This window comes from Grampus griseus, assembly GCF_964374135.1.
Source record: "Grampus griseus genome assembly, chromosome: 18".
NCBI lineage: Eukaryota > Metazoa > Chordata > Mammalia > Artiodactyla > Delphinidae > Grampus > Grampus griseus.
In genome coordinates this window covers 47,007,013-47,032,575 of record NC_139012.1, presented here as the reverse complement: position 1 = coordinate 47,032,575, position 25,563 = coordinate 47,007,013, and the positions used below count along the sequence as shown (strand labels likewise).

The 25,563-nt window shown below is 34.2% G+C and overlaps 1 protein-coding gene across 2 annotated transcripts in view; it reads left to right on the top strand.

The window, feature by feature from the left end:
- Positions 1–25,563, top strand: part of TDRD3 (tudor domain containing 3) — a 200,800-nt gene that overhangs the window by 151,406 nt on the left and 23,831 nt on the right. Inside the window, exons 11-13 of one of the 2 annotated variants that reach the window (XM_082675521.1) lie at positions 1,425–2,275; positions 8,457–8,582; positions 19,633–19,718. In XM_082675521.1, the coding sequence (XP_082531647.1) occupies positions 1,425–2,275; positions 8,457–8,582; positions 19,633–19,718 (1,063 nt within the window). The remainder of the gene's footprint in view (positions 1–1,424; positions 2,276–8,456; positions 8,583–19,632; positions 19,719–25,563) is intronic. The other variant, XM_082675520.1, reaches the window with a different exon arrangement.

Sequence of the window (25,563 nt, the reverse complement as noted above, 5' to 3'; positions counted from 1 at the left end):
GTGATTTAAAAATAAGATATTTGTGTTATATTTATAAAGCCCATCTTGGGAAAAAGTGATTTTGTAAAAATGTCTCTGTAGATGGTCTTGGCTATTATTTGAGATCTTGCATATTTGAAAAATTTTTATTCTTTGTCACAATTAATGGGTGGTTTGGCTGAATATAGAATTGTACTTAGAAAATAATTCTCCTTTAATTTCAAAGACATTTAAAGTCTGTTAGATTGCTTTCTAGCTTCCAGTGGTTCCATTGAGAAGTTTCTTTTCATTTTGAGCCTTGATCTTTCGTCTTGACTTGCTTTGTCATTCAGGAACTTTTAAAGGTCTTCTCTTTATTCCTATTGATCTAAACATTTTATCTGGTACCTTTTTTCCTCCAGTGGGTGTTTGGAAATGTATGGAGACAGTTTGAGTAGTCACAGTGACTAGGAATCCTGAGGGAGAATGCTTTAGGATTTAGTATCTGAAGGTCAAAGAAGTTAATTTTCTTGCAAATACAGGAAACATTCTCACCCAGAATGTCAATAGTGCCCCTGTTAAGAAGTATTGTGACCGTGGGGAAATGTAAGATTAATCCTGATCTGCATATTGATTATAGTGTATGACAAGAGAAACAAGATGTGTACACCAAAGACCAGTCAATATGATTGGTAATAGTGTTATAGACATGCTGTGTGAAACAATGGAGGAAGAAAGAGTAAGTGACACAGTACAAACTGAAGTAGAATAAAAATCATTATGTGAAATATAACCATCAGATTATGAGTATATATTTACCATGTTACTGATTTTGATTTCTAGTTGGACATTATCTGCACTATTTTGCTTAATCATATCTTTGACACTTTTTTCTATATTTCCAAGTAGTACCTGTTCTTAATTACTTTGATAGGTCTATAGTAAATATCTAATTGTAATCCAAGCACTTGGCAATTCCAGATCCAGAAAGATTTGAGAAATATTTTTTTTTGGCAAAGACTAGAACTTGACTGACAATGATAGCTATACATTTTAAATGGGACTGGGATTCAGAAAGGACTTGAGCAAGGGTTGTACTTGTACAGTTTTATAGCAGCTTCTGTGTTATCAGGTTGCAGTTCTATTTCATTACTGGCTTGGGAAATGAATTACCAGAATAGCATATATAGATTGGCTATGTTATAACAGTGCAAATATTCAGTGACAAAGACAACTTGTTTTTGAATTATCCACCATTTATTCATGGTTCATATCATTGCTTTACTTCACTAATGTGGCTAACCAGGCAAACTGTACATTAGAAATACAGGACTCTAACAAAGTAAAGAGGGATTAAGATAATGAGGTGGGAAGATAGTGGAAGATGTTAAAATAGTAGTTTGATAATTAAGTATTAATACAGAGTCTTCATTTTAATATGCATATGATATACTTTTACTTTTCAGAACCTAAATCACAGCCACAGCAGTTTCATCAAGGACAACACAGATTGTCAAATACTGAGCAAAATGGAGTAAAAGATAATAATCAACCAAGATATCTTCCTCGAAATGATACCAGACAGCCAAGGAATGAAAAACCTCCTCGTTTTCAAAGAGACATCCAAAATTCAAAGTCAGTTTTAGAAGGCAGTGGATTACCTAGAAACAGAGGTTCTGAAAGACCAAGTACTTCTTCAGGATCTGAAGTATGGGCTGAAGAGAGAATCAAGTGTGATAGACCATATTCTAGATATGATAGAACTAAAGATACTTCATACCCTTTAAGTTCCCAGCACAATGATGCTGCATTTAAAAAAAGGGATAACTCTATGCAAAGCAAATCAGGAAAAGTTCCGTCCTATGCAGAGGCAAAAGAAAATCCACTTCCTCAAGAATCCATAGATTATAATAATCAAAAACGTGGGAAAAGAGAAAGCCAAACAACAAATCCTGATCATTTTTATGATAGGAAACCACGAACAATAAATAATGAAGCTTTTAGTGGTGTAAAAATTGAAAAACATTTTAATGTAAATGCTGATTACCAGAATCCTGTCCGAACAAATAGTTTCATTGGTGTTCCAAATGGAGAGACAGAAATGCCACTGAAGGGAAGGCGAGTAGGACCTATTAAGCCAGCAGGACCCATCACAGCTACACCCTATGATGATAAAATATTTTACAATAGTGGGCCCAAAAGAAGATCTGGGCCAATTAAACCAGAAAAAGTACTTGAATCATCTATTCCTATGGAGTATGCAAAACTGTGGAAACCTGGAGATGAATGTTTAGCACTTTATTGGGAAGACAACAAGGTATGCATGTTATAAAGTTATTAAATACTAATAGTACTGAATGTAACAGGCTAGTGAGACCATAGAAAGCCATTACTTTGGGACTGAGTTGTGTTCTGTGATTGTACTAGTTTGTAAAGTCTTTGAATAGATGTATACATATATAACTTATCAAAGGGAAAACAAAATATTTAATATTTTTTATGGAGGCTTAGGAGTCCCATAGGATTTGGTTATGTTAAGTTTGATTTTCACCCGCATATCAGAAAAGTATTGTAAAAGTGATTAAGTGAAGTTGATGAGTTACTTCAGTTATCATCAACTGAACTATTAATATTTTCTTTCTAGTAAAATTATACTGATTCACAAGGGAGAAAATCAGTTGAATGACACAAATTCTGCAGATTTCATTTAATTTAAAGATAAATACACAGTCAGCCTACTTTAAAAAAATTAAGAGCAGGAAGGTTAATTATTTAGCTAATAATAAATAATCTAAGAAACAAATCATTTAAACAGTCTTCAGTTCTACATTATATTCTGGCTAAAAGGGAAAGAGGGAAATCGTGAAAAAAAAAAGAAGATGAGGTTGAGAAGGAATACAGTGCATCAGATAAAAGAGCCTGGCTGAGAGGGAGAGGACCAACACAGTGCAAACAGGAAGGGGAAGAGGACAGAGGGACCCTCAGAGAGAAGGGCCTTTGTACATGTTTCCCCTTCTGCCCAACATGCTCTTCCACCAACTACTCTTCTGATCCTTGAGGACTTGGCTCATATACTTTCTAGAAGAAGCCCTTCTTTTCTGCCCCCTCATCCCTTCTACATTATTGTCTTTCTCAATCAGTGCCTTGTTCACTTTCTAAAACTTATTACAGTTTGTAAGTATTTTTGGTTTTGGTTCCTGCATTGAATAACTCTTTCCCCTACCATGATTTTAAGTTCCTTGAAGGCAGGACCATGTATCTCTAGTTTTTCCTCTATTGCCCTGTTCCTCTCTCATAGGGATTTCATAATTATTTGTTGACTTTGTTAACTAGTTCATTCTCAAGGGGGCACTTACACAGGAAAAAAGTCGAGTAGTTAGGGGACTGGAGATATTAGCAAGGTAATAAAAACAGAGGTGAGTTATAGTGTGAGGGACCTAGGTGGATGTGAGGATCAAGTCAAAACATATTTGAAATAAATATTTCATATGTAGAGTAGTTTCAGTTGATAAGGGTGTGCCTGTGTGTGGCTAAAAGGAGTGGTGGAAGTAAAGTTAACTGAAAATTTCAAGGAACTGAAATTCAGGCTAGGAAGTGTGGTTGGATCTTTTAAAAGATGCTGTAGGGCTTGGGATCAGGAGGTGTTATCTAATGATAGCAGCAAGGAGGGGTCCAGGTACAACTAGATGGCGTAGTCTTTTAAGGTTTTGGTATGAATGTGAGATAACATTTGTCTAGAAGCAGCATCTCTACTGTCAAGTTTTTATTCAAGGCTAAAAGCAGAGGAGGAGACAGCACTAGCTGTGTCTTTTCTTTTTTTCAAGAAAAGCAAAAGCCCTCCCAGAAATACCAACAGACAAATTTCATTGGTTGGAACTGTTTCACTTGGCTTCTCCTTGGCTATTAGGGAGACTTGGAAAGCAAGTACAGGTGTTCTTCACTATCTAGACTCTTACTCTTGCAGCTGAGACCACTCACTTTCCAAAATACAACAACTGTTTGATTTGGCTAGTGAGGGGTTACTTATGCTTAACTGTTTCTCCATTATGGTAGAGGCAAGAAGTAGTTGGACATCAGTGTTAGTTTATAGAACTAACATTGTCTACCTTAGAGGGAGGGTTCACTTCTGTCAGATGCTTCTGTGAAAGGTTAAGGTGAGGATGGAAATTTTAGTTTGCATTGGACAGTGTGGAGTTGATGGTGACCTTGACGAGCAGAGGAAGTAAATGATTAATAATTAATAATGTTTGAAAGGCTTGGTAAAAGACTCAGGCTTTCCATTGAAATCCCATAAGGATTGTGCCCTAGTAGTAAGTGCAAAATACAAACAAGCCAGTACAATGCCTAAAATCAGCCCTTTACATGATTAAGGATATCTCCTTGTACTCTATCTGCCTGCCCCCCAAAATATAATCCTCTTTTGGGGAAAAGTAACATTTTCTATACAGATCCTCTTCATAGTATTTCATCTACAATGTCTGGTATCCTATAAAAAATTATGAGGCATGGTTAAAAATACAAAGAGAGAGAGAGAGAGAATATGAAAGACCAGAAACAAATGAAGCAACAGAGAATAACAGACCTAAGATATTTAGATATTACACTTAGACAAGTTCTTCAACAAATATTGAGTATTCAACAGACCATAATTGAGTAGCTGCTAAGCGTTAGGTGCTTGGGATATATCAGATAGTTTTATCTGTGCTGTTACCCAAATGCCTTCAAATACCTGATGAGATTGTTATTAAAGCTTTACTTTCAATTGTAATTTTCTCAGAAAATCAATGATACTGAATTCATCTATTGCCTCTACTGAATATATTCAAAGTAATGTCATATAGCTTCTGAAAGATAGTGCCTAATATTTCCCAAAATGTTTTGAGCTTTTAGAGTATTCTTAGAATAATTGGATGATCGTCTAAGATGACTACTTTGAATTTACGTGGATGTATACATTCAGTTTAGAGTGAAGGACTGTAGGCTCTGTATAGATGCACCTTTAAGCAAATAAGATAAATATTCACTCTCTGAAAGAGATGGCATTAGTTATCTTCTGAAACCACCTAATTTAAGAGATAACTTTTAAGTGTTTTTTCAAGAATAGTCAACTTTCCAATTTTCTAGCCAGAGACTAAGGTAAAGATTTAGGGAAAGCATTGCCTATAACTGTCATTAAGAAAGCATAATCTTAATTGCATTGTAATGATGTTCTGGAAATAATCAGTTAGTATCATTTAAAATATTCCTCATGATATCTTGCCTTCTCTCAAGCTTTACTTCCATAGAAGGATTTGAGCATTTGGGACAATGCTTTTTCTCCCTGTATGTCTGCCATAACTAGTTCAGCTCTTTCAACTGGGGTATTGTAACAGCCTCCAAATTGGTCTCCTTGCCTTAAATTTTATTCCTCTTAAACTTGTCACTGAAACTGCCAACACTGTGATCTTGGTCTTAGAGCATATGTCATTCTTCCTAGTTAAAATCTTTCACTTGTAGCCTCTAGCATGCATATAGAGCCTCTATCAGCTGGTCCTTACCTTCTTGTCCTGTTGGTTGACCCATCATGCCATAGTTAATTTAAAACTGCTTGTTGTTTCCTATCCTTTTCTTCATGTTTCATGTCTCTGTAACTTTCCCTGGAACACCCTCCTCAGTTCTTAACTTGGCTAAATACTCTTCATCCTTGAAGACCGTATCCATTGTCATGTGCCCCAGGAAGCTTTTCCTGAACTCCTCAGCTTTATTAAGTGCCATATCACTACACCTTTATTGCAGTACTTTCCACATTATATAGAATTCATTTTTCACATGTAGTTCCTGAAAGGATGCCAAGTTATTTGTTTCCCTAGGATGTATTATGACTGGCTGTCATTGTTGAACTTACCTGTTGAACTTACCTGAACTGACATTAATTATCTAAGAAGCTTACACCTGAAGCATGGGTCCAGAAATACAGCAATTTACAGAACACAGAAGCGTAAGGCTAAGAAATAAAGGAGGAAGGGAGAGATGTGAATGTATATTAAGAACTCTAAGATAAGGAAAATTCTAGCATGGTATCTCGAAATTTGCTAGCATCCAGATCTGGAAAGGAAAATATGATGGATTAACTTAATAACTTTTGTAGTATGAAGTATACTAGTTAATCAGTGAAAACAGGGACTTCCCTGGCGGTCCAGTGGTTAAGACTTTGCCTTCAAATGCAAGGGGTGAGGGTTTGATCCTTGGTCGGGGAGCTAAGATCCCACATGCCTTGGGGCCATAAAACCAAAAAATATAAAACAGAAGCAATATTGTAACAAATTCAATAAAGACTTAAAAAAAGGCATCACTTATTTAAAAAAAAAACTCAGTGAAAGCAGGTTCTTTCCTGATATACCCAGAGTAACTGCTATTTTAGAAGATTAAGAATTTTTGTTGTGTTTAGTATTTTTTGATTCTGGTGAGCCTATTAATGTTACTGAACTCAGGCTTTTCTGTTCATAGCTTGAAAGCCAAATCTCGAGAGACAAGTGTTGAGTAAAAGGAAAGATGGCTTTATTGAGGAAGCTGGCAGTCCTGGGAAGAAGATGGACTTGTGTCCCAAAAAACTAACTCCCCATTGCTCATCAGGGGGCAAGAGCTTTTAAAGTGGACTTTCAGGGATGTACGTGTGGAGGGAGGGGTTGGTGGAGGGGAGCTACATGCAGAACAGTAGTCAGCTCCAGCAATCATCTTGAAATTGGTCATGCAGTGACCTGATCAGCATCATATGATTGTTTTAAGTACAAGTAATCTTCAACTCCAGCGTCGGTGTGTTCCCATTTTCTTGAGGCCAGTTCTTGGAATTGTGTAAGATGGAACAGCTTATGTCATGGCTAGTCATCATGTGGTTAACTTTTTTTTTTTTTTGCGGTACGCGGGCCTCTCACTGTTGTGGCCTCTCCCGTTGCGGAGCACAGGCTCCGGACGCGCAGGCTCAGCGGCCATGGCTCACGGGCCCAGCCGCTCTGCGGCATGTGGGATCTTCCTGGACCGGGGCACGAACCCGTGTCCCCTGCATCAGCAGGCGGACTCTCAACCACTGCGCCACCAGGGAAGCCCGTGGTTAACTTTTTCTACCTGGTGGGGGTTTCAGTATCTGCAAAACAGCTCAAAGGATACAGCTCAGAATATTTATCTATAGCCCTGGAGGAGAAACTAAAGGTCCTTGACTTTGCTTAATGGCTAAACTATCAATATTATTTTTTTGTCTTGCTTGACTGTTTTCCTTTGTTTCTGCATTTTCTCACTTCTCTGATTAAATTTATTCTTTGGCTAAAGTTTTTCTACAGACAAGGGGCAGGTGGAGGACATGGAGGGAGAGGGGTGTTTGTCCTGGGAAGGTCCTATAGGGTCCTGTTATATTAAGGGTTACTGTTCGAGTGTTATATTAGAGCATCCAACTGCCCTAGTTTGAAGAAAACATTTCTTAAGAGTAAATAAGAGTTTTATGAGTTTTTCGTTTCCATATCATATTCACTAAGCAACGTTCAGATGTATAATTTGAGTCCTGAATGGGTTGACCTATAGTGGAGGGAATACTCCAATCAGTTGACCTACTCCCAGTTACCTCAACAGATAAATTTAAAAATTGTAGTTGTTACGTAAATTCAGTTCCTAGTGAGTTTGTTAATGTGTGTTGCTTCCAAGAGCCAAGGAACACTGGGTAAACAGATGAAATAAAAGTGTCCGGTCTTACAATGTCTCAAATCCTATAAATCCTGGGTATAAGTAATGTGCTTACTTTTTACCTGAAAACCCTCCTTCACCACAGCTGCCTGTATGACTGCAACAATGAGCCTTTTTCTTTGTTTTGTTTTTTTTTTGTCATGTATTTCTGTTTTTTAAATACATTGCTCCATACTTAAATATTCTGATTAGTACATAAGAATCATCTTACCAGTTTTAGTCAAAGGGCTTCAATGGCTAACAACAAAACATAACACTAGTTCTTTTTACACCCATTAGCATGTGAATGTTCTTCTCTATTGACCCTCTTAGTTCTGAAATCTTACTACTGCTCAGTGTACGTATATCAGAACTCACATGGCTGAGAGAATTTCTCTCTTTTTCTTAGCCAATTTATGATTATCCAAAGGTAAGCTTTCTTTCTTAAAAATATTATTCTCTTAAAAATTATTTTCTTTAACATATTGTATATTTTAAAGTTGCTAAGAGTGTAAATCTTAAAAGTTCTCATCATAAGAAAAAAATGTAACTATATGTGGTGATGGATGCTAACTAGACTGATTGTGGTAATCATTTCACAATATATACATATATCAGATCATTATGTTGTCCACTTAAAACTAATACAATGATATATGTCAATTATGTCTCAATAAAAATTGATTTAAAAAATGAGCTTTCAAAAAATACAAATATTGTAACATTTTGAGTATTTACATTTCCATCATGTATCACCCTTTGTAGACAATATTGATTGTCATATTTAAAATTCCTTTTTGTCTCCTCAGTTTTACCGAGCAGAAGTTGAAGCTCTTCATTCTTCAGGTATGACAGCAGTTGTTAAATTCATTGATTATGGAAACTATGAAGAGGTGCTACTAAGCAACATCAGGCCCATTCAGACAGAGGCATGGGTACGTGATCCAAATTCTGTACAAAGGCATAAGCTGTTTTGAAAGAAATACATAGCTCTAAAAGATTAGTCATAGTAATACGAAATTTGCCAGTGGAAAAATATTTTGAATTTGCTTAAAACCAGCTACTCCTAAAGTAAGATTTTAATTTAATAATTACATTGAACTACAGTAAAAATGAATGCATTGCAATTGCTTCTCTTGTATAATGCTTTGTTATATTATGCTTTGGAAATAGGTGCCCTTATTTATATGTTGGCCAAAAATGTGTATATGTTTTTATGGGTTTTTATGCATATTTTGTTCTTTCCGAGTTTGTTACTTTAAATTTGACTAAATTATGTCCAGCAGTTGTCAAATTTAAGTCTCTGTTGGATACATGTATATTCTTTATTATTTTAGTTACATGTAAAATTAAGAAAAACACTTTAAATATGAACTCATACTCCATTTACTACACGTATATTTATATATGTATATGTGCAGATTAAATTTAAATATCTTTGTTTAATAATTATTTGATTAATTTTGTTGCCAAATGTTATGTCAAAGCTGTAATGATTTTGTTGATGTAATTTAGACTGTATTGGCCTCATGGAGTCCATTTTATACAGGACTTATGTGACTACATAGATAGATTCTCAGCTACATTTAGGCAAAAACAGGAGGACAAGGCATATTAGAATTTGTTTCATAAAGTTTTTTTCAAAATTTATTTCCTTTCTGTAATTTGTGGATACCTGTTAATAAACTTATCACTAGAAGCCTAATTTGTTGCTGTTTCCCTAAAATGTAAAAATATACTAGAAAACTATATCATCTAGACAGTAGCCTTCATCATTGAAGCATACATTCTCATGAGCTGCTTTTAGTTTAGTTTAGCTTTGGTCTTTCTAGATTTTTCTGTCATGACCTCTGTGTCACTGCTCCCTCTCGCCTCCCCAAAAAAGATAAATAAAACAACAACAAAAAGCCTAGTAGCAGCAATCATATTTGGGTCCATAGATCTTTATTCTTTACCTTTTTATTCTAGAAAAATGATCATTTTCTAGGTAGCTTATTGTTTTATATTTTACAGTACAACATTCATACGTTTAAGAGATCCTTTCCTTCACTCTCATCCTCTAAAGTTTAGCTGCTTTTTCCCTAAAAGACTGAAATACCATCAATGTCCAATTTATATCTTTTCTTAGAGAAACTTGATGTAACTATATCTTTTGCCCTTTTGATTCCCATGTGATGGCTATTTTTATTCTCTTTTCATTTATTCTCTTTTTCATTAATACATCTTAATGTAGTTTTGATGGTAAAAGTATTTATTGAGTCTTTATTTGTAGAAGTTGAACCCTAGTTTGCTATTCATCATGTGATGCCAGTGTTTTTGGCCATTACAGTCAGAGTCAAAATAAAATTTTTACATTTAGTGTTTTTTTAGGAGATTTAATAAAAGATTAATTTTATTCTTTTCTCCCTAAAGAAAAATTTAAGTTTCTTTACTTTGTTTCTTCTCTACTTCCTCTTTCTGTTCCAGAGTGGACATAACTTATGAGCACATTTCTCATTCCTCACTGTAGCTTTTCCATTTAGAGGTGTTTGGTACTGAAGTGATCATTTTCTTTCTACAGTCAGTGACTTTTCCTTTTTTCCCCTTAATAGTCCTCGTTGCTTTATTATTGATTTTAGGTCTTTGTAAACTTAGCTGGACAATAAATTTATCACGTGACAGCCCATGTAGTGATTCTGAACCACAGCAGTACTTTCATATCCCTGCCTACTTGTGAATACTCTTCTAGGCTTTATTGTGCTTTTTTTTTTTTTTTTTTTTTTTTACCTATTTACTTTTTCTGCAGTCAACTTAAAAATCTTTCATAAGATACGTGAAATATTTTTCAGGTAGAAGCAGGATAGTATTACTAAATCTTTTGGAGATTCTGGTATTTCTTTTCTCCTATTTACAAGTAACCAAGTGATTGTTGATGTTTTATGATTTTGCATAAATTAATACAGCAAATATTTTTGGATCATGAACAGTGTTATTGAGGATAAGATCATCCTTTCTTCCTTATCTGTGTGAATAATTGACTTAGTTGTAGAAGCAGCTCCTTCTTGATAAATAGAAGCCACCAGCTTAACGTATCTTAACCCATCTCCTTTTTTTTTTTTTTTTTTTTTGCGGTCCGCGACCCTCTCACCGTTGTGGCCTCTCCCGTTGCGGAGCACAGGCTCCGGACACACAGGCTCAGCGGCCATGGCTCACGGGCCCAGCCGCTCCGCGGCATGTGGGATCGTCCCGGACTGGGGCACGAACCCGCGTCCCCCGCATCGGCAGGCGGACTCTCAACCACTGCGCCACCAGGGAAGCCAACGCATCTCCATTTTTAAAAAAATACATATGTGCGCATATACATAAAAAGCCTCTGAAGAAAAACAATCTATGTGGCTGTCAGTACATTTAACATAGAATTAGTGTAGAGTTCTCTTATCCTCTGAGAGTGCTGATGTTGGGGTCTATGAGCACTTTTTCTTTTTGTAACTTGGGAACTGTAACAAGTTTTAAGTTAATCCAAGCAAAACATTCACTATACTAGTAAGAAGGTAACTCTAATTGATAAGTCATACTAGAAAAATTAAAGAGCTGCAAAGGTATAGCAAGATGTTAGAAGCCTTAGCACAATTATTCACTCACACTATGGACTGTGTAATTTTTAATTTTTTTCAACTCTTGCACTACATATGTACATTACTGTTTTTAATTATGAAATGATTTTGTATATTTTATTAAGGTTTATGTTAGTTATTGGCACAAGATTCTGGAAAACCTCTTTTTTTCCTAAATGTAGCAATGATCATTCATTGAAATTTTTTTAATAGTTTGCAGGAAAAATAACCAAGAAGCCTGCATATAAACCAAAAATCTTTATAGAAATCAGTTGTCTTTATTGTCTCTTAAAGGTGTAAGGATAAATTATTAAATAAAAAGCATGAAATGAGATTCAATGACTAAGTTAATAGTTTCTTATATGGAAAATTAGAATAAAAATCAAGTTAATAGTTTAAATCTGTTAATATTTTTCTCATGAAGTTTAAGAACTAATTGCCTTAAATCAGTCTGTAGACAAATTTCTATTTTCCCCTTCTATCTGGATGTACCTTTTTACTTCCAGAACATACTCAGTGGTGATATTTTAGATGGCAAAAATATATGTTCTGATTATGATTAAATATGTTATTTCCTCCAAAATGATCTACTGAACTTTTTCTTATGTTATGTCATACTTGATTTTTTTTTCTAGCTAGATTAAACCTGGATCTTTTAACTATGGTAAAATATTCTGTCTTAATTTTAGTGTCTTTATTATAGTAAACTCTCTCATATATTAATGTGAGATTCACAGCTCATTCTTTTTTTTTTTTTTTTTTTTGCGGTACACGGGCCTCTCACTGTTGTGGCCTCTCCCGTTGCGGAGCACAGGCTCCGGACACACAGGCTCAGCGGCCATGGCTCATGGGCCCAGCCGCTCCGAGGCATGTGGGATCTTCCCGGACCGGGGCACGAACCCATGTCCCCTGCATCGGCAGGCGGACTCTCAACCACTGCGCCACCAGGGAAGCCCACAGCTCATTCTTAAGTGGATAAATCCTCTTTTTTTTTTTAATGTTCTTTGTATATTGCAGGATTTTCCTTATTTTACCAAAGTAAATGAAGCATTATGGAATCTCATATTATTTGTAAAACTATGTAGGGAGAAAACCATAATATTATTTTATATTTCTGACCACTGTATGAGAAAACATTAGGGGCAAAGGAAACCTATTTGTGTTTCCTGCAAGCGCTTTTCAAATTTATTCTTTTTAACTCTAAAACTAATATCAAGAAACCAGTAAAAAGATGCCACAGGCAATTTGGAATTACTGTAAAATACCCTGGCGTTGCTGCTCAGACAAATCTTTTGTGTTTTTAGAGTGTTGTTGCTTCTGAATCACTTTTCTAAACCTGGAAGGACAGTGTCAAGTCCTGATTTCCCAGAATATTTATGACTTGTATGCCACTGAGACTTATATATCCCAAGAAATGTTTTAGAACATGCTGATTTCTAAACTTTCTTTTTAAAGGTTCATAGTATCAGGAAATGATCTTTGTTCAGTTAATGTTCCAACTAGAAAAATTATGATTGTATTGATAATGGTTAGTTCTAAGACCTTAGCATACACATCAACTTGGGCAGTAATTCTGGAAAGTGACAGATGGATTGTTATTGTCTTTTAACCTACCTTAAATGTTTTTCTGTAGCATATTTATTTATTCAACAAATATTCATTGTATGTATGTTAGGTGCTAGGCATTGTTCTGGGTGAGGAATATATGTTAGTACTCAAAACACACAAAAGTACTGCCCACAAAGTTAGAAGAAAGTTATATTTCCAATTATGTGAAACAAACTTAAATATCTCATGGGAGTGTTCATTCTTACCTCTTGAAGCTTTAAAACAAGATATAAGTGGGAAAAATTTTGTTTACTGATTTTTAATTTAAATAATGTTTAGATCTTTATTTTATTTCACCTTATTTGAAGATAAAATTATTACAGAAGAAGAAAGTGTCATTTAATGAATTTTATCTATTTAAAATTTCCTATCTGTTTATCTACTTGATTTAAAAAGTAAATTTCTTTTTAGATAGGTTTGGGTTTCTTTTAAAAATAATTATAATGTATATCTTTTTCAATTTTAGCATACTTTAAAAAAAGAATTATCAGTTTCAAGTTTTACTTTTGAAGTAACTTTGTGCAAAATTTATTTTATAATGACATCCTGGGAAGCACATTTGAAAATTACCTTTTCAAATTCAAATAATGTTCAGAAAAAAACAAAGTATTCTACCACTAATAAAAATATTAAAGAGAAACATATTACCCCCCAAAAAATCCCTAACCTATTTTATGAGGAAAGAGATTGAGAGTTTTGATATGTAAATTAATGACTTAAAATGGATCCTAAATGTATTAGATGTATTAGTAAATTTATTAGTAATGTAAAATGTAAATTTATTAGTAATGTAAATGTATTAGTAATTTTAATGATATAGTAATAAAGTTAGGCTATATCTAGTTTGTATTTGATATCAAAGATCATAATAGATATTAAAAAGAGGACAGTTGTTATAGAAACCATTAACTTCAAAGGGAAATTAGAATTATGTAACAGTGAGGTTCTGCCAATTAGTATCCAGTAAAAAGTGCAGGCACCTATTTGATCAGAGTCCAGAAGGTTTTTCATTTCTGATAATAAGTTCTTAAATAATTTAGTGGGTATAATTTACCATACTTAAATTTCTGCACTAAAAGCATAATTTGAGTAAGGTCAGTGAAATACTGAAATACATTTTCTTCCACTATACATATTTTGGGACACTTCCCTTTCTGAGATTGCCTTATAGGCAATGCTCATTTTCTTTTGCAGTGTAAACACAGAGTAAATCAAAAGGAAACTGTACAGCTAGTTCAGCCCCATTTAAGAACATAATTTTCACCTTATAGGTGATGGAATTTGGGGGATTCCATGTAATATCTTTAAGCTCTGTTTTAATAAAGTTTGGTTGTATTTGATATGCTTTATTTATTTCTTAATCTATCACCCAGCTTTTCACAATTCGCACAGGAGGTTTTGGATTATACAGAAGGACTTTACTAGAGATATGAAAGCTTCTGACATAAAGGGAGAGATGATTCATTCATAAATGATGCCATATACATTGATATATCAACTTAAATACTGTTGACATCTACCTCCTGAATCCCAAATTCTGTTTGTGAATTTGAGATTATTATGAAACCTAAGAGATTATTATGAAAATCTCGAGATCTAGTTTTGACCGGGCTATATTATTCAAGAGACATTTTATTTCACCATTAAATTAATACTAAGAAAATAGTATGCTATTTTAAGAACCTGTACAAAAGTACTGCTTGAATTTTGCTATCTGATAATTTAATGTATTGTAATCTATTCAAAGGAACTGTATATAAAAATATCTTTAAAAGGTTTCTGGGTAATCTGAGTTTTCCTTTATTGAGCAATGAAAGTACATCATGTTATTTCATGTTCCTTTTTATTGAAGGTAAAATAACTCCCAAAGTGAAATAACATGGTAGGGTATTACCTAAGATGTGCTGTCTTTTTGATTTGTTTCTAACTTTAATTACAATTAATAAAACAATTTAAGCTTTATATTATTTAAATATTAAGAATCAAGTTAGCATAACTGTTTGAAAAATCTTTTTTGTGTACATGAATAATACCAGTAGCTATTATGTTAATCTTTTATCTTCTAAGTCTCCCCTTTATTAATAGCAACTTAAAGGATGGACTCCTGGATTATGGTGCTGGTCAATTGAGAAGTAAATTCCGAGATGCTTTAGACTTATGCTAAATGTTGTATAATTTTTATTTTTTCTTCAAAGTAGTCTTAGGAGGCATCCTGGGTATGATCTACAGCTGAAGGGGGCTAGGATTGTCAGATGAACTTATTTTTTCTTTTGACATTTTTGATTTAATAGATGCAAGGTTTGTTCTCTTTCAAGTGTAAATTTTATTTTTTCATTTACTTTACTTACCCAGATTTTTAAAACTGTAATTTCAAACTGCACTGAATTTTACCATTCCTTCACATATGTGTGCAGAAGACTTGCTAATATACTCATTGCACAGGAAATAAAGTAGTAAAATAAATGAATATGAGGAATATTTTTGTTTTGTTTTATTTCTTGTTCCCAAAGATGTTAAAGTATCATATTGGGCATGTGCCTTGACTAGGCACTCATGTCAGTATGTTTTAAAGACTTTTATAAATCTGAAGAGGCATCCTTCTTGAATTAAAAAAAAACCAACAGTGCACACAGTTCTGTTTTAGTTTCTAGTGAATTTCTGAGCCTCTTCCATCTATACCTAAAAAGGCAGAAAAATATGTTGCTTATTGCACCATAGACTTTATTCCCTTTCAGATGGAGCTCCTACAATGCATCTTTCCAATTCTAAAGTCAGTGGTTGTGAACTTTGTTGGTGATAGGCTAAAAGAGGATTTATGATACATATTTGATTGCGTACCATAACGAGTCGTCAGTTGCCCATTTTCTTTTTTAACCTTACATGGTTATTTGTGTTTTTCTGTACTCTTGCTTTTGTCACCTTATTTATTAGTCATCTCTGTGTTTTCATTCTATTTCTTAAACATCATTGTATCCTTTTGACTTTGTTTTTTAAACTTTATTTTCTTTTCACATTTAGTGGGTGGTATCTCTTGATGTATTTGTTTATTACCCCTTCCTACTGATCCTAATTTCCTGAACTTTACTGGACCTATGCTGTTTGTTCTAGAATCATGTGCAGTAGGCTTCACTATCACACCTCTAGAAAAAGAGTGGAGTTGATCTGTCTCCTTGTGAGAAACACTCTGGTGTTAATAGCTTTCAGTTCCATTAAACTTGGGAAATACTGGCAAGAGTTTTACACCTTAGTTTCAAATAACTCCCTTAGTAGTGGCCTGTCGTTGGCTGAGAGCTCCATTCAGAAGGGACAGGACGTTCTGCAACAGTGAGTACATTTTATTTGCCTTAAAAAAAAACAAAAAAATCCCATATAGTTTGTTAAGAGTAAACATAATGATGAGGTTCTAGTTAAGTAGCTCAGGCCATCATAAGAATTTAAAAGTTATTATTTTTTTGTACATACTTCTTCATGCCTAGCCCATCTAGCTCAGGGTTAGTTCTGTTTCCTGGTTAAATAAATTTGGAAAATGCTGGGTTAAAAAATTAAGTATGCTTTTTGATTACAGGACTTCTTTGAGCCAGTAACAGATTAATATGTATTTTAAATCTCCAAGAGAGAGACATATATAGTGTTTATTGCTTCACAAACTTATTTGCTCATGGGACCCTTTTTTTTTTTCCTGTATAAAATTTGTTATAGAAAGTCTACAGGAGTACTTTGAAAAACATCATACCTCTTTTCTTTGTAGTTTTCAAATTTCACATTTTTAAAATAGGGTGAAGATTTATCTTCAGAAACACTGTTTTAGATGTTCCAGACTTCTTCTTAATAATATAATATTGTACTTTTATGTTATAAATAGAGACTAAATATATAAAAGGCAATTTTTCCTCAAACATGTTCCATGATTCTTTACCTTTCTATGAATAGAGGACAAAATATACTTCTGAAAATTTATGTCCCTTCTAAGTACTTATGCCATTAGTAGTAGTGTTTTATTACATAAAAATAAATTTGACATCTTCTTTTACATGTAATTATACACAACTCACTGGTCATTTAATTTAATTTTAACTTAACTCTAATTCTAGAAACATTTATATATTAATTTTTTTAAATTTTCATTCATGAAAACTCCCATTGTAGCTTTTATAATATTGCTGTTTCTTTTCTGTAATTCTTGCCTAATAACCCACATGATCTTTATATGTTTCAGCAGTAAGGCATTGCCATGATTTGTTTGGGTATTGTATTTGTTATTCTCCAATAATCTAGCCTAAAGCAAAATCTGAAATCCTTTTTTTTTGTTAAACTGGCATTGGCTACTGAATTAAAGGAAAGTATCAAAGCAAGTTAATTCCACTGAGTGTGTGGGCATTCTTAAATGAAGAAGAGGACTCCTAAAATACCAAAAATTCTGTTTTGTTTCAACGTTTGTATTGCTCCTTTACTAATAGGCTAGTGTGTTCTCAAGCCTTTGACTAGTATTATTTCAGTTAATTAAAAGCTTGTTAAAAGCCTCAGAGAAAACAAACTATTAAACTTAACTGCTCTTGGTCTTCTGTTTAAGAGATCAGAAGATCTCTCATTTTCCTTGTAACAGTTATTAAGATGAATTGATAATCTTGGATCTAACTCCAGAGCTCACTTGAGAGATCTAGAGGGGAAAAAATTATTATTTTAAGAAACATATCCTTTCCAGGCACTTATAATTATAAACAAGGGCAGAATGTATGGTTGGATAATAGCTAGTGAAAGTGCAAACGAACTCTGTTAATAAGCAGTAGATATATACTATAAGTACCATTTGTTTTAGAGCTTAAGGGGATTTGATTTTAAGTGAGCATATGAACTGACTTGGTGGCTGAAACAGTGGAAAGAGGTCAGTAATTATTTGTTGAATGATTAGTGTAGTCCTAGTGGTCACCCTTATTACTTCAGACATGAAGCCTGAGTGTAACAGTTTAATATGATAGTTTTTCCACAAGTATTCTGAGTGCTTTTTGTAACAAAGCTACTTTAGAAAATAGATTGGCCTATATATGCAAGGGATTAAAAGGATATAAGACAAGTAGAAGATAAATTTCCTTCCTTCCAGAAGCCACATAATAAATATTAATAAGGCCTCTATCTGGCTGGCATGGTTCCAGTCTGGGAACCATTGTTGGCATGGTTCTTGATTATAATTTTGTTATGCCTGTTAAATGAATGGTATGGTGTGAAGGAAGTAAGTGGGGAAGGCCAAAGTTGACTTTTTAAAACTAGTGTTAACTTTAACAACTTTTTATTGGAATTTTTATTTTGCCTGAAGTGTGCTCATTTTTTCCCCCAGATCATGTGATTGGGAAATTAGGCTCAACCCTCCTGGTCATGCTTACCCAAGAGCTTATTATTCAAAGTAAGATACTAGAAGTCAGTTTCATTCTGTTTCTATATGGTTCAAATTCTAAAATTTTTGGACTTGTTATCTTTTTTAATGTTGGTAGCCATTTTTGATACTATTTAATGAATGATTAAGGAGAATATAATGAGCATTTTATCTTGAAAAGTTTTAAGTAAATAAGGCTTAAAATAATGTGGAGAAAAGTATTCTAGTGTATTTTTTTCCTTATAAAGTGATCAATTAATATGAATCTTATTAAGAATTCCTGAATTTGACCATCAGTACTCAAACGAATGTTAGACATAATTAGATTTTTAAAATATGGAATTGAAGTCTTAAAGCAAATAGAAAAGGGAGATAGATCAAGAACTTGAGAGTAGTAGTTCAGAAAGCCTCTAAAAGCTTTGGGCACAAATAAGGATATCCCTGGTTGATCTTTTATGTGCCCTGATTAGTGTTAATGCATACTAAGCACTTGGCCTTACTGATAGTAGTTCTCATAAATAGAAAGACTGTTTGAGACTGAGATGTAGTGGAGCTGATTACAAAATGATCTAGAAATGCTAAAACGTTGGTCACTTGCCCAGTCCATTTAAATTGTATCCTTGTATTCTTAGGAAATAAGCAAAGCAAAGAAAAATTCTCATTGAATGTGTTTAAAATTAAAATATATAATTCCCTAAGAAAAATTAAGGAATGATACAAGAAACTTGAGACTGAGAACTCTAATTTTTTTTTGTAGAAAATTACTTATAAAAGGCTACAATAAAAGCATTTTAGATATAATTTAGAAATGAATATAAGATTTAAATTTCAGGAAAATGATATGTACATTTTCCTACTGATTTATTAAAAATACTTAAAATTGGCTACGAAAAGACTGAATATTCCGTTCATTCTAATGATTATAATTGCTTTAATGAAATTAATGACTGAGGGAAGGTATTTAAGATAGGGAAAAAAATGACCACAGAGTAGGTTAAATGTAGATTTGGTATCTTGATTCTTAAGCATTTTTCAAAATAATTTTCATAATGGTATAATTTAAAAGGTTTGACTTAAACTGCTAAACAAAAATTTTTTAAACAAACTGCTTTAAATAATTTCAATTATAAGAACAAGTTTTGCTTTCTGAAATGATAATTGCTATTCTTTGAAGTTCCAATAAATTTCACATAAATGGCAAAAATACTTCTGACATTGTCTACTGCCAGTTGCCATTCTTGGACCCGAGGCTGAGGAACATTTCCAGATTCTGTGTGCTTTATCCTGAAAGAATTTGATGAAAAAGGGTCACTGAGAGAGTGAAATATCTGCTCTGCTTGGCCTTTGAAAGAAGGGGAGAGGGCAGGGCTAGTTTTGGGCAAATTACTTCCACCTCCCTTTTTGCCCCTGCTTCAGCTCCAGGGGAGCTGGAAATGCACAGAAGGAGTCAGAAGACCTGGGTCGAGTCCTGGCTCTGCCACTTACTACCTATGTGACTTTGGGTAAGTTATTTAATGTCTCTGGGTCTCAGCTTCAGTACAGGGTTGTTGTGAGGATTAAGTAATATGATCAAAGGAAATGTGCTTTATAAACTCCCAAGGTCTATAGAAATTTAAAATTTTATTATCATAACCTGGCCTTCTTCTTCCCAGTTCTTCCATAGTCTGGTATCCTTGGCTATGCATTTTTAAAGCAGCCCAAAATGACAACTCCTTTTGCTTTTCCCTGTATCCTCTCCATATGGGAACTCTTATTCCTGTCCTCTGCATGCTTCAGACTTAAGTATTCTAAGAATATTAAACCAGACTGGTTAAATTAATCTTCATTGTAGGGTGTGGATTGTGTTGCCCCTTTTTACCCTTCCCACTCTCACCTTTCTTCTTTAATCTTCTCAGAATTGTGCACTTAGAAACGTCGAAAAATCTCCAGTGCATGGAAGTTCGCACAGTGTTGGCAGAAGTCCCTTAAATTGTGTTACCCAGATCACTTCTCCATTAGTTAGTAAGGTTGATTGGGTAAATGGGAATATGATTATGTCTCTTGTCCTTTCTTTTTCTTTGTGTGAAATGAGATGGAAATAGTTCAGAGTTAAAACTTCTTCTAAAATCTCACTGATAAGCTAGATCCTAAGTTGAGGAATAATCATAGAGAGGAGACAAGGGATTTAGTGGCCATTTCTTTGGTCAGCTCTTTGAGTTGTATCTGACTTGGCCTCATCTTTGATTCTCAGTAAACTCTAGCCTACCCTCAGTCAAACTAAATTTATAACACCTGTTGTCCTTCCTGGGTGCTCAGTTGATAGAGCCTGCATGGAGCTAAGGAGGAAAGAGAATTTGCCTTCTGCATCACGTCTGGTTTCAGATCAAGGGATCTTTAAGAGGCCATAATGAGAGCTTGTAGCTCTACTTGATCCAGCCTTCCCACATAATCTGAGAATGCTTGATTGGGCTATGTGTCAATAATAGTAATAATAGCCCCTGATGTTAACTGCTTGCCATTAATGCCTAATTACCATGGAGCACAATAACAGTTACTCATGTCATGATTAGATTAACTTTCTTAAAATTTTTATTTTATTTTATTTTTACAGCCTTGAACCATTGACTTATGCTCAATATGGTTTCTTGCTGAAGTAGCAGTGTCATCTTTCTTAACTAAAAATTAGAAATATTGAACTCTAGTGGCAATCAAATGCAAATTGAAACAATAACAGTGTTAAATGTGTGAATTAATGGGAAAAAATTAAATGATAATGTTCCTGCTGGCAAAGATGCAGTGACATGAGTACTTTTATACATTGCTGATGGCAGTGTAAATTGGTGTGATCTTTCTGATTTTTTTCCAAGCCTTAAAAGTGTTCATTCCCTTTAAACTAACAATCCCACAGTTGTTAATCTCTGCTAGTGAAAGATAAAAGGAATAAGTGAATTTCTGAGAGATGATCATTGCAGCAATAACAGGAAAAACTAGAAACTACTTAAATGCCTAACAATAAGAATGGTAAAATAAAGCATCATTCATCAGCTGGGTGAAATATTTTACAATTGTGATAAAAGATCATTATGAAGGCTGTAATATCATGGGAAATATTTATGATGACTGAATGAAAGCAATTTATAGAGTTGAGAATGCCCTCAAAGTAGTGGTTGTTTTAGTGTAGTAGAATTATGTACAGACTCTGTATATGTGTATATACTTATTTTTCAATTTTATAAACTTTCTATAATTTTGTATTACATTTTTTATTTGAAAAAGTAACAGCAAGCAAAATAAAATTAGCAAGAAGAAAGTTGATCATGATTAGGGAATTTTAGTCTTAAAAAGAAATCCCTAAAATTTGCAAAAAGGATCTGAAAATATGGGAGTTTACAAAAAGAAATATGAATAAAAACATAACTTCTTTCTAATTTTTCCCTTTGCCTTCAGTGAAGTTAACAACAACATGATTATGGTTTTCCATGATAAAATACCATGATCTTTGAACTTGTTCCTGTCTATAATTAGTAAATGAAATACTTCTACAATTAAACCAGTAGACTTACCTATACAAATTACCACCTTCATTCAGTCTATCCATACAACCTACTTTCCAATTCCTTGCAAAATTCTCTCTTAATCACTGTCCACAGAACACATCAGAATTCAGTCTCTCCCAAGTACTTTCAAATGCACAGCAAAATACATTTCTCCTATGAAATGTTTATTTAATCCATACAGGCATACCTTGTTTTATTGCACTTTATTACGCTTTGCAGATACTGCATTTTTTTACAGGTTGAAGGTTTGTGACAACCCTGTGTCGAGCAAGTCTACTGGCACCATTTTCCCAACAGCATTTGCTCACTTTGTGTCCCTGTGTCACATTTTGGTAATTCTCACAATATTTCAAACTTTACTATTATATTTGTTGTGGTGATCTGTGATCAGTTATCATTAATGTTACTGCTGCAAAAAGATTTCAACCCATTGAAGGCTCAGATGATGGTTAGCATTTTTTAGCAATAAAGTAAATTTTAATTAAGGTATGTGCTTTGTTCTTTTTAGACATAATGCTGTTGCACATTTAAAGACTACAGTGTAGTGTAAATATAAATTTTGATATGCACTGGGAAACCAAAAATTAGTGTCACTCGCTTTATTGTGATATTTGCTTTATTGCAGTGGTCTGGAACCAAACCTGCAATATCTCAGAGGTATGCCTGTACTTACTTAACATTCATAATTTTGGGAATATGTTAGTATATAATTATGATACTTTGACACTTTGTCCCTGTTTTTTTGATACATTATTAAAATATTAACTGTAAAGTGATATTTTTATATTTGAGGTTTTCTTATTAACTTATAATTTCAAATATATTTTAATCTGTTTCAAAAAACTTTTTGAGCACTTACTATGTGACTTTATCTCTCCACCCAGAACAGTGCCCAGCACAACACATTTCCTTAGAATGATTGCATGCTGGACAATGGCAATGCATAGATGAGCAGTCTCTACACTAAAAGAGTCAGACTAGCAGAGGAGCCCAGCAAGTAAAGCACCATAGATGGAGCGTGTTTAACTCAGTCAGGAACTGACTCATAGAAGAGGCGAGGCCTTCCCTAACTATCGTGTTATAAAACAGCAGTGCGCCATCACACAAACTCTCTATCCCCTTTGCCTGCTTTATTTTCTGCATATCCTGCCCCTCCTTCCAACCCCTAAGTGAAAGCAATGTGAGAACAGGATCTTTGTCTCAGCTAATACTTCAGCATTCAGAACAGTCCCTGAAACATAAGGCTTTCAATAAGTACTTGTTAAATCTGAATGAATGAAGTTTAATGTGAGTCTCGAAAGTTTTGAAAGACTTAGCTTGGGAAAAAAACGTGTGAGAGAATAGCAAAGAGTGTAGGAGGGCATGGTAGGGTGAGGTATTTTGGTAGCAGTATAGGTTGGGTGTAACAAGTGTCAGCAGATGAGGCTGGCTGCAAAGGCAGGTGGCTTGAAGGATGGGGAGTCAGGTGGGTTACAGTAAGGAGTTGGAATATTTATATCTGAGAATAGGGACCAATGAAGGATTTGGGGTAGGGGAGTGTCATGATGTGATTTTGCTTTAAGAGATTATTTCCTGTGGTATAGAAAATGGGCTTTAGTGAAAGCAGAGAGCAGGGAGACCAGTTATTGCAATAGTTAAGGCAAGAGGTGGGGACTTTGGAGTCATCAGAGTCTAGGCAAAAGTAAAGAGTATGGGTGAGATTGTGTATAAAAAGAAAAAAGAAAGTGTGTAAAAAGAGAAAAGACGAAGACAAGGGTCAACTTCCAGGGAATTTCACAGCTGAGGGGTGGGAAGGGACATTGAGAAGTAGCTGTAGTTTAGGAGGACAAGGGGTTGGGCAGATGGGGAGGGATGCTTAATCCACAGTATAAAATGCTGGAAAGGTCAAGGAAGATGAGAATTGAAAAGTGGCTGTTGGATTTGGCAATTGGCAGGTTCTTATAACTGTAGAATGCACTTTCAGTGGAATGGTGGATGTGCATGACAATTTGTGGTTTCTTGACAGTAAGTGGGACATAAGAAAATGAGGGTTAGGCTACTTATAGGATCTTGGTTGTGAAGATAAAGAGGATAGAAGAAGAGAATAAGGAGTAAAGGAGCTCAGGGTGAAAATCCAAGCATGTTTACATCAAAGGCAGAGTGAAGAAAAGAGAGAAAGAGAGGTTGTAAAAATAGGTGTAAGGATTAAAAAAAATCCAGGCTGTGGTGAGAAAGTGGGGTACGATCACTTTGGGTGACTTTGGGTATGTTGAGGAGTACTAAAGAGAAGAGAGGAAGGAAGTAAATATAGGTGTGGATGAGAGTAAGCTGGGTTTCAGGGAAGGAAGGTGAATAATCCTTCACTAATGAACTCTTTTCTGTCAAGTAAAAGCAGGTCATCTGTTCAAAGTAATGAGGTCAAGAATAGGAGAGGAATTTTGAAGAGAGATGTAAAGATTTAGAAACCACCCAGGAAAATGGGAGAAGAAGCTGACCAAGAATGTATTTTCACAGCAGAAGTTTTCAACCCTTAGTAAAACTTACGCGCAAAGCATTCTGTGAGAGTTCATTCTCAGTTTCTGGTCTTTTAGTAGCTGCAGGAAAAGTTGAAGTGGATACAAAAATGAGAAGAACTTTACAAGTTTATTAAGTAGAAACTAACAAGTTAACCACTCAGCCCATTTTCAGTAGAGGTTCTCATTAAGGACCTGATATTTGAAAGTCTGCACAGTCATAATGACTATGTTATTGCCCTAGGACCTCAGCAGAATTCAGTATTGGAAAATGCCCTGTGAAAATGGCTTTAAGCTCTTGCTAGTAAATTTAGTATAATCCTAGGAATGTTAACAAAAGTTTCAGGCCTTCTTGAGCTAATCTTCATGCCAGGTAGTGATACATTAAATAGATAAAAATGTTAATTAGGTATTTGAACCTTCGAAGATGCAGTGACCCTGTGTATGTTTGGGTGTGCAAGTGTGCAAGCATGTGAGAGATATCATTGTTTAAAAATTGTGATAGTTACTAAAATGTTCATTTAGAGTGGCTTATCTGAGTAAGGAGAAAAGAAGAAAATAAGGTAGAAAATTTTTAAACTCCTGTTTAATCTCTTAAAACCTAACCTATTGACTTTTCTATTAACTGACCTATTTACAGAAGGAGATTTTCCTAACATGGACACAGTTTTAAATAAGGAAAAAATTTTTTAAATGCTCATCATAATATTTGCATGACAGTTATAAAGAGTTGTCTAGCTATGGAATTATAAAACAAAATCCAAATATGAAACCAGTTAAGAACACATGCTGTTCACAATCATAGAGTTAATTTATAAGCTACCATGGAATATTCTTATTCTGCTATTGAAGTGGACAGCCCTTTCTCATTGCTACCATACCAAAATATTGATAAAGATTTCTGAAAAAAAAGAGCCTCAACAACTTACTTTCAACTTTCCTAAGAGAGCTTAGGAAAGTTATCTGTCTCAAAGTTTATGCCACAGAATGTGATAACACTCATTAAACAGAAACAATACTATGAGGTTTATCAAATTATGAAATTGATGAACATCCTTTATTTAAAATGTATTATAAGTTCTTAGGTAAATTTAGGAACTTGCCAATTACATAGACAAAGCAGAATTGTTTGTATTCATCTAAGCCTCTGAGGGTAAATGTCTTGGAACATGTAATAGTTAATGGGAAAAATCTGGTGTGAAAATATTTGTATTGGTGAATTTTACTGCTTTATTATACTTTTCCTTCTCATTAGTAATATTTTTCAGAAAAGTCTCCATGTCTGTGGATACCAAGGGTGGGGGACACTAAGTTGGATG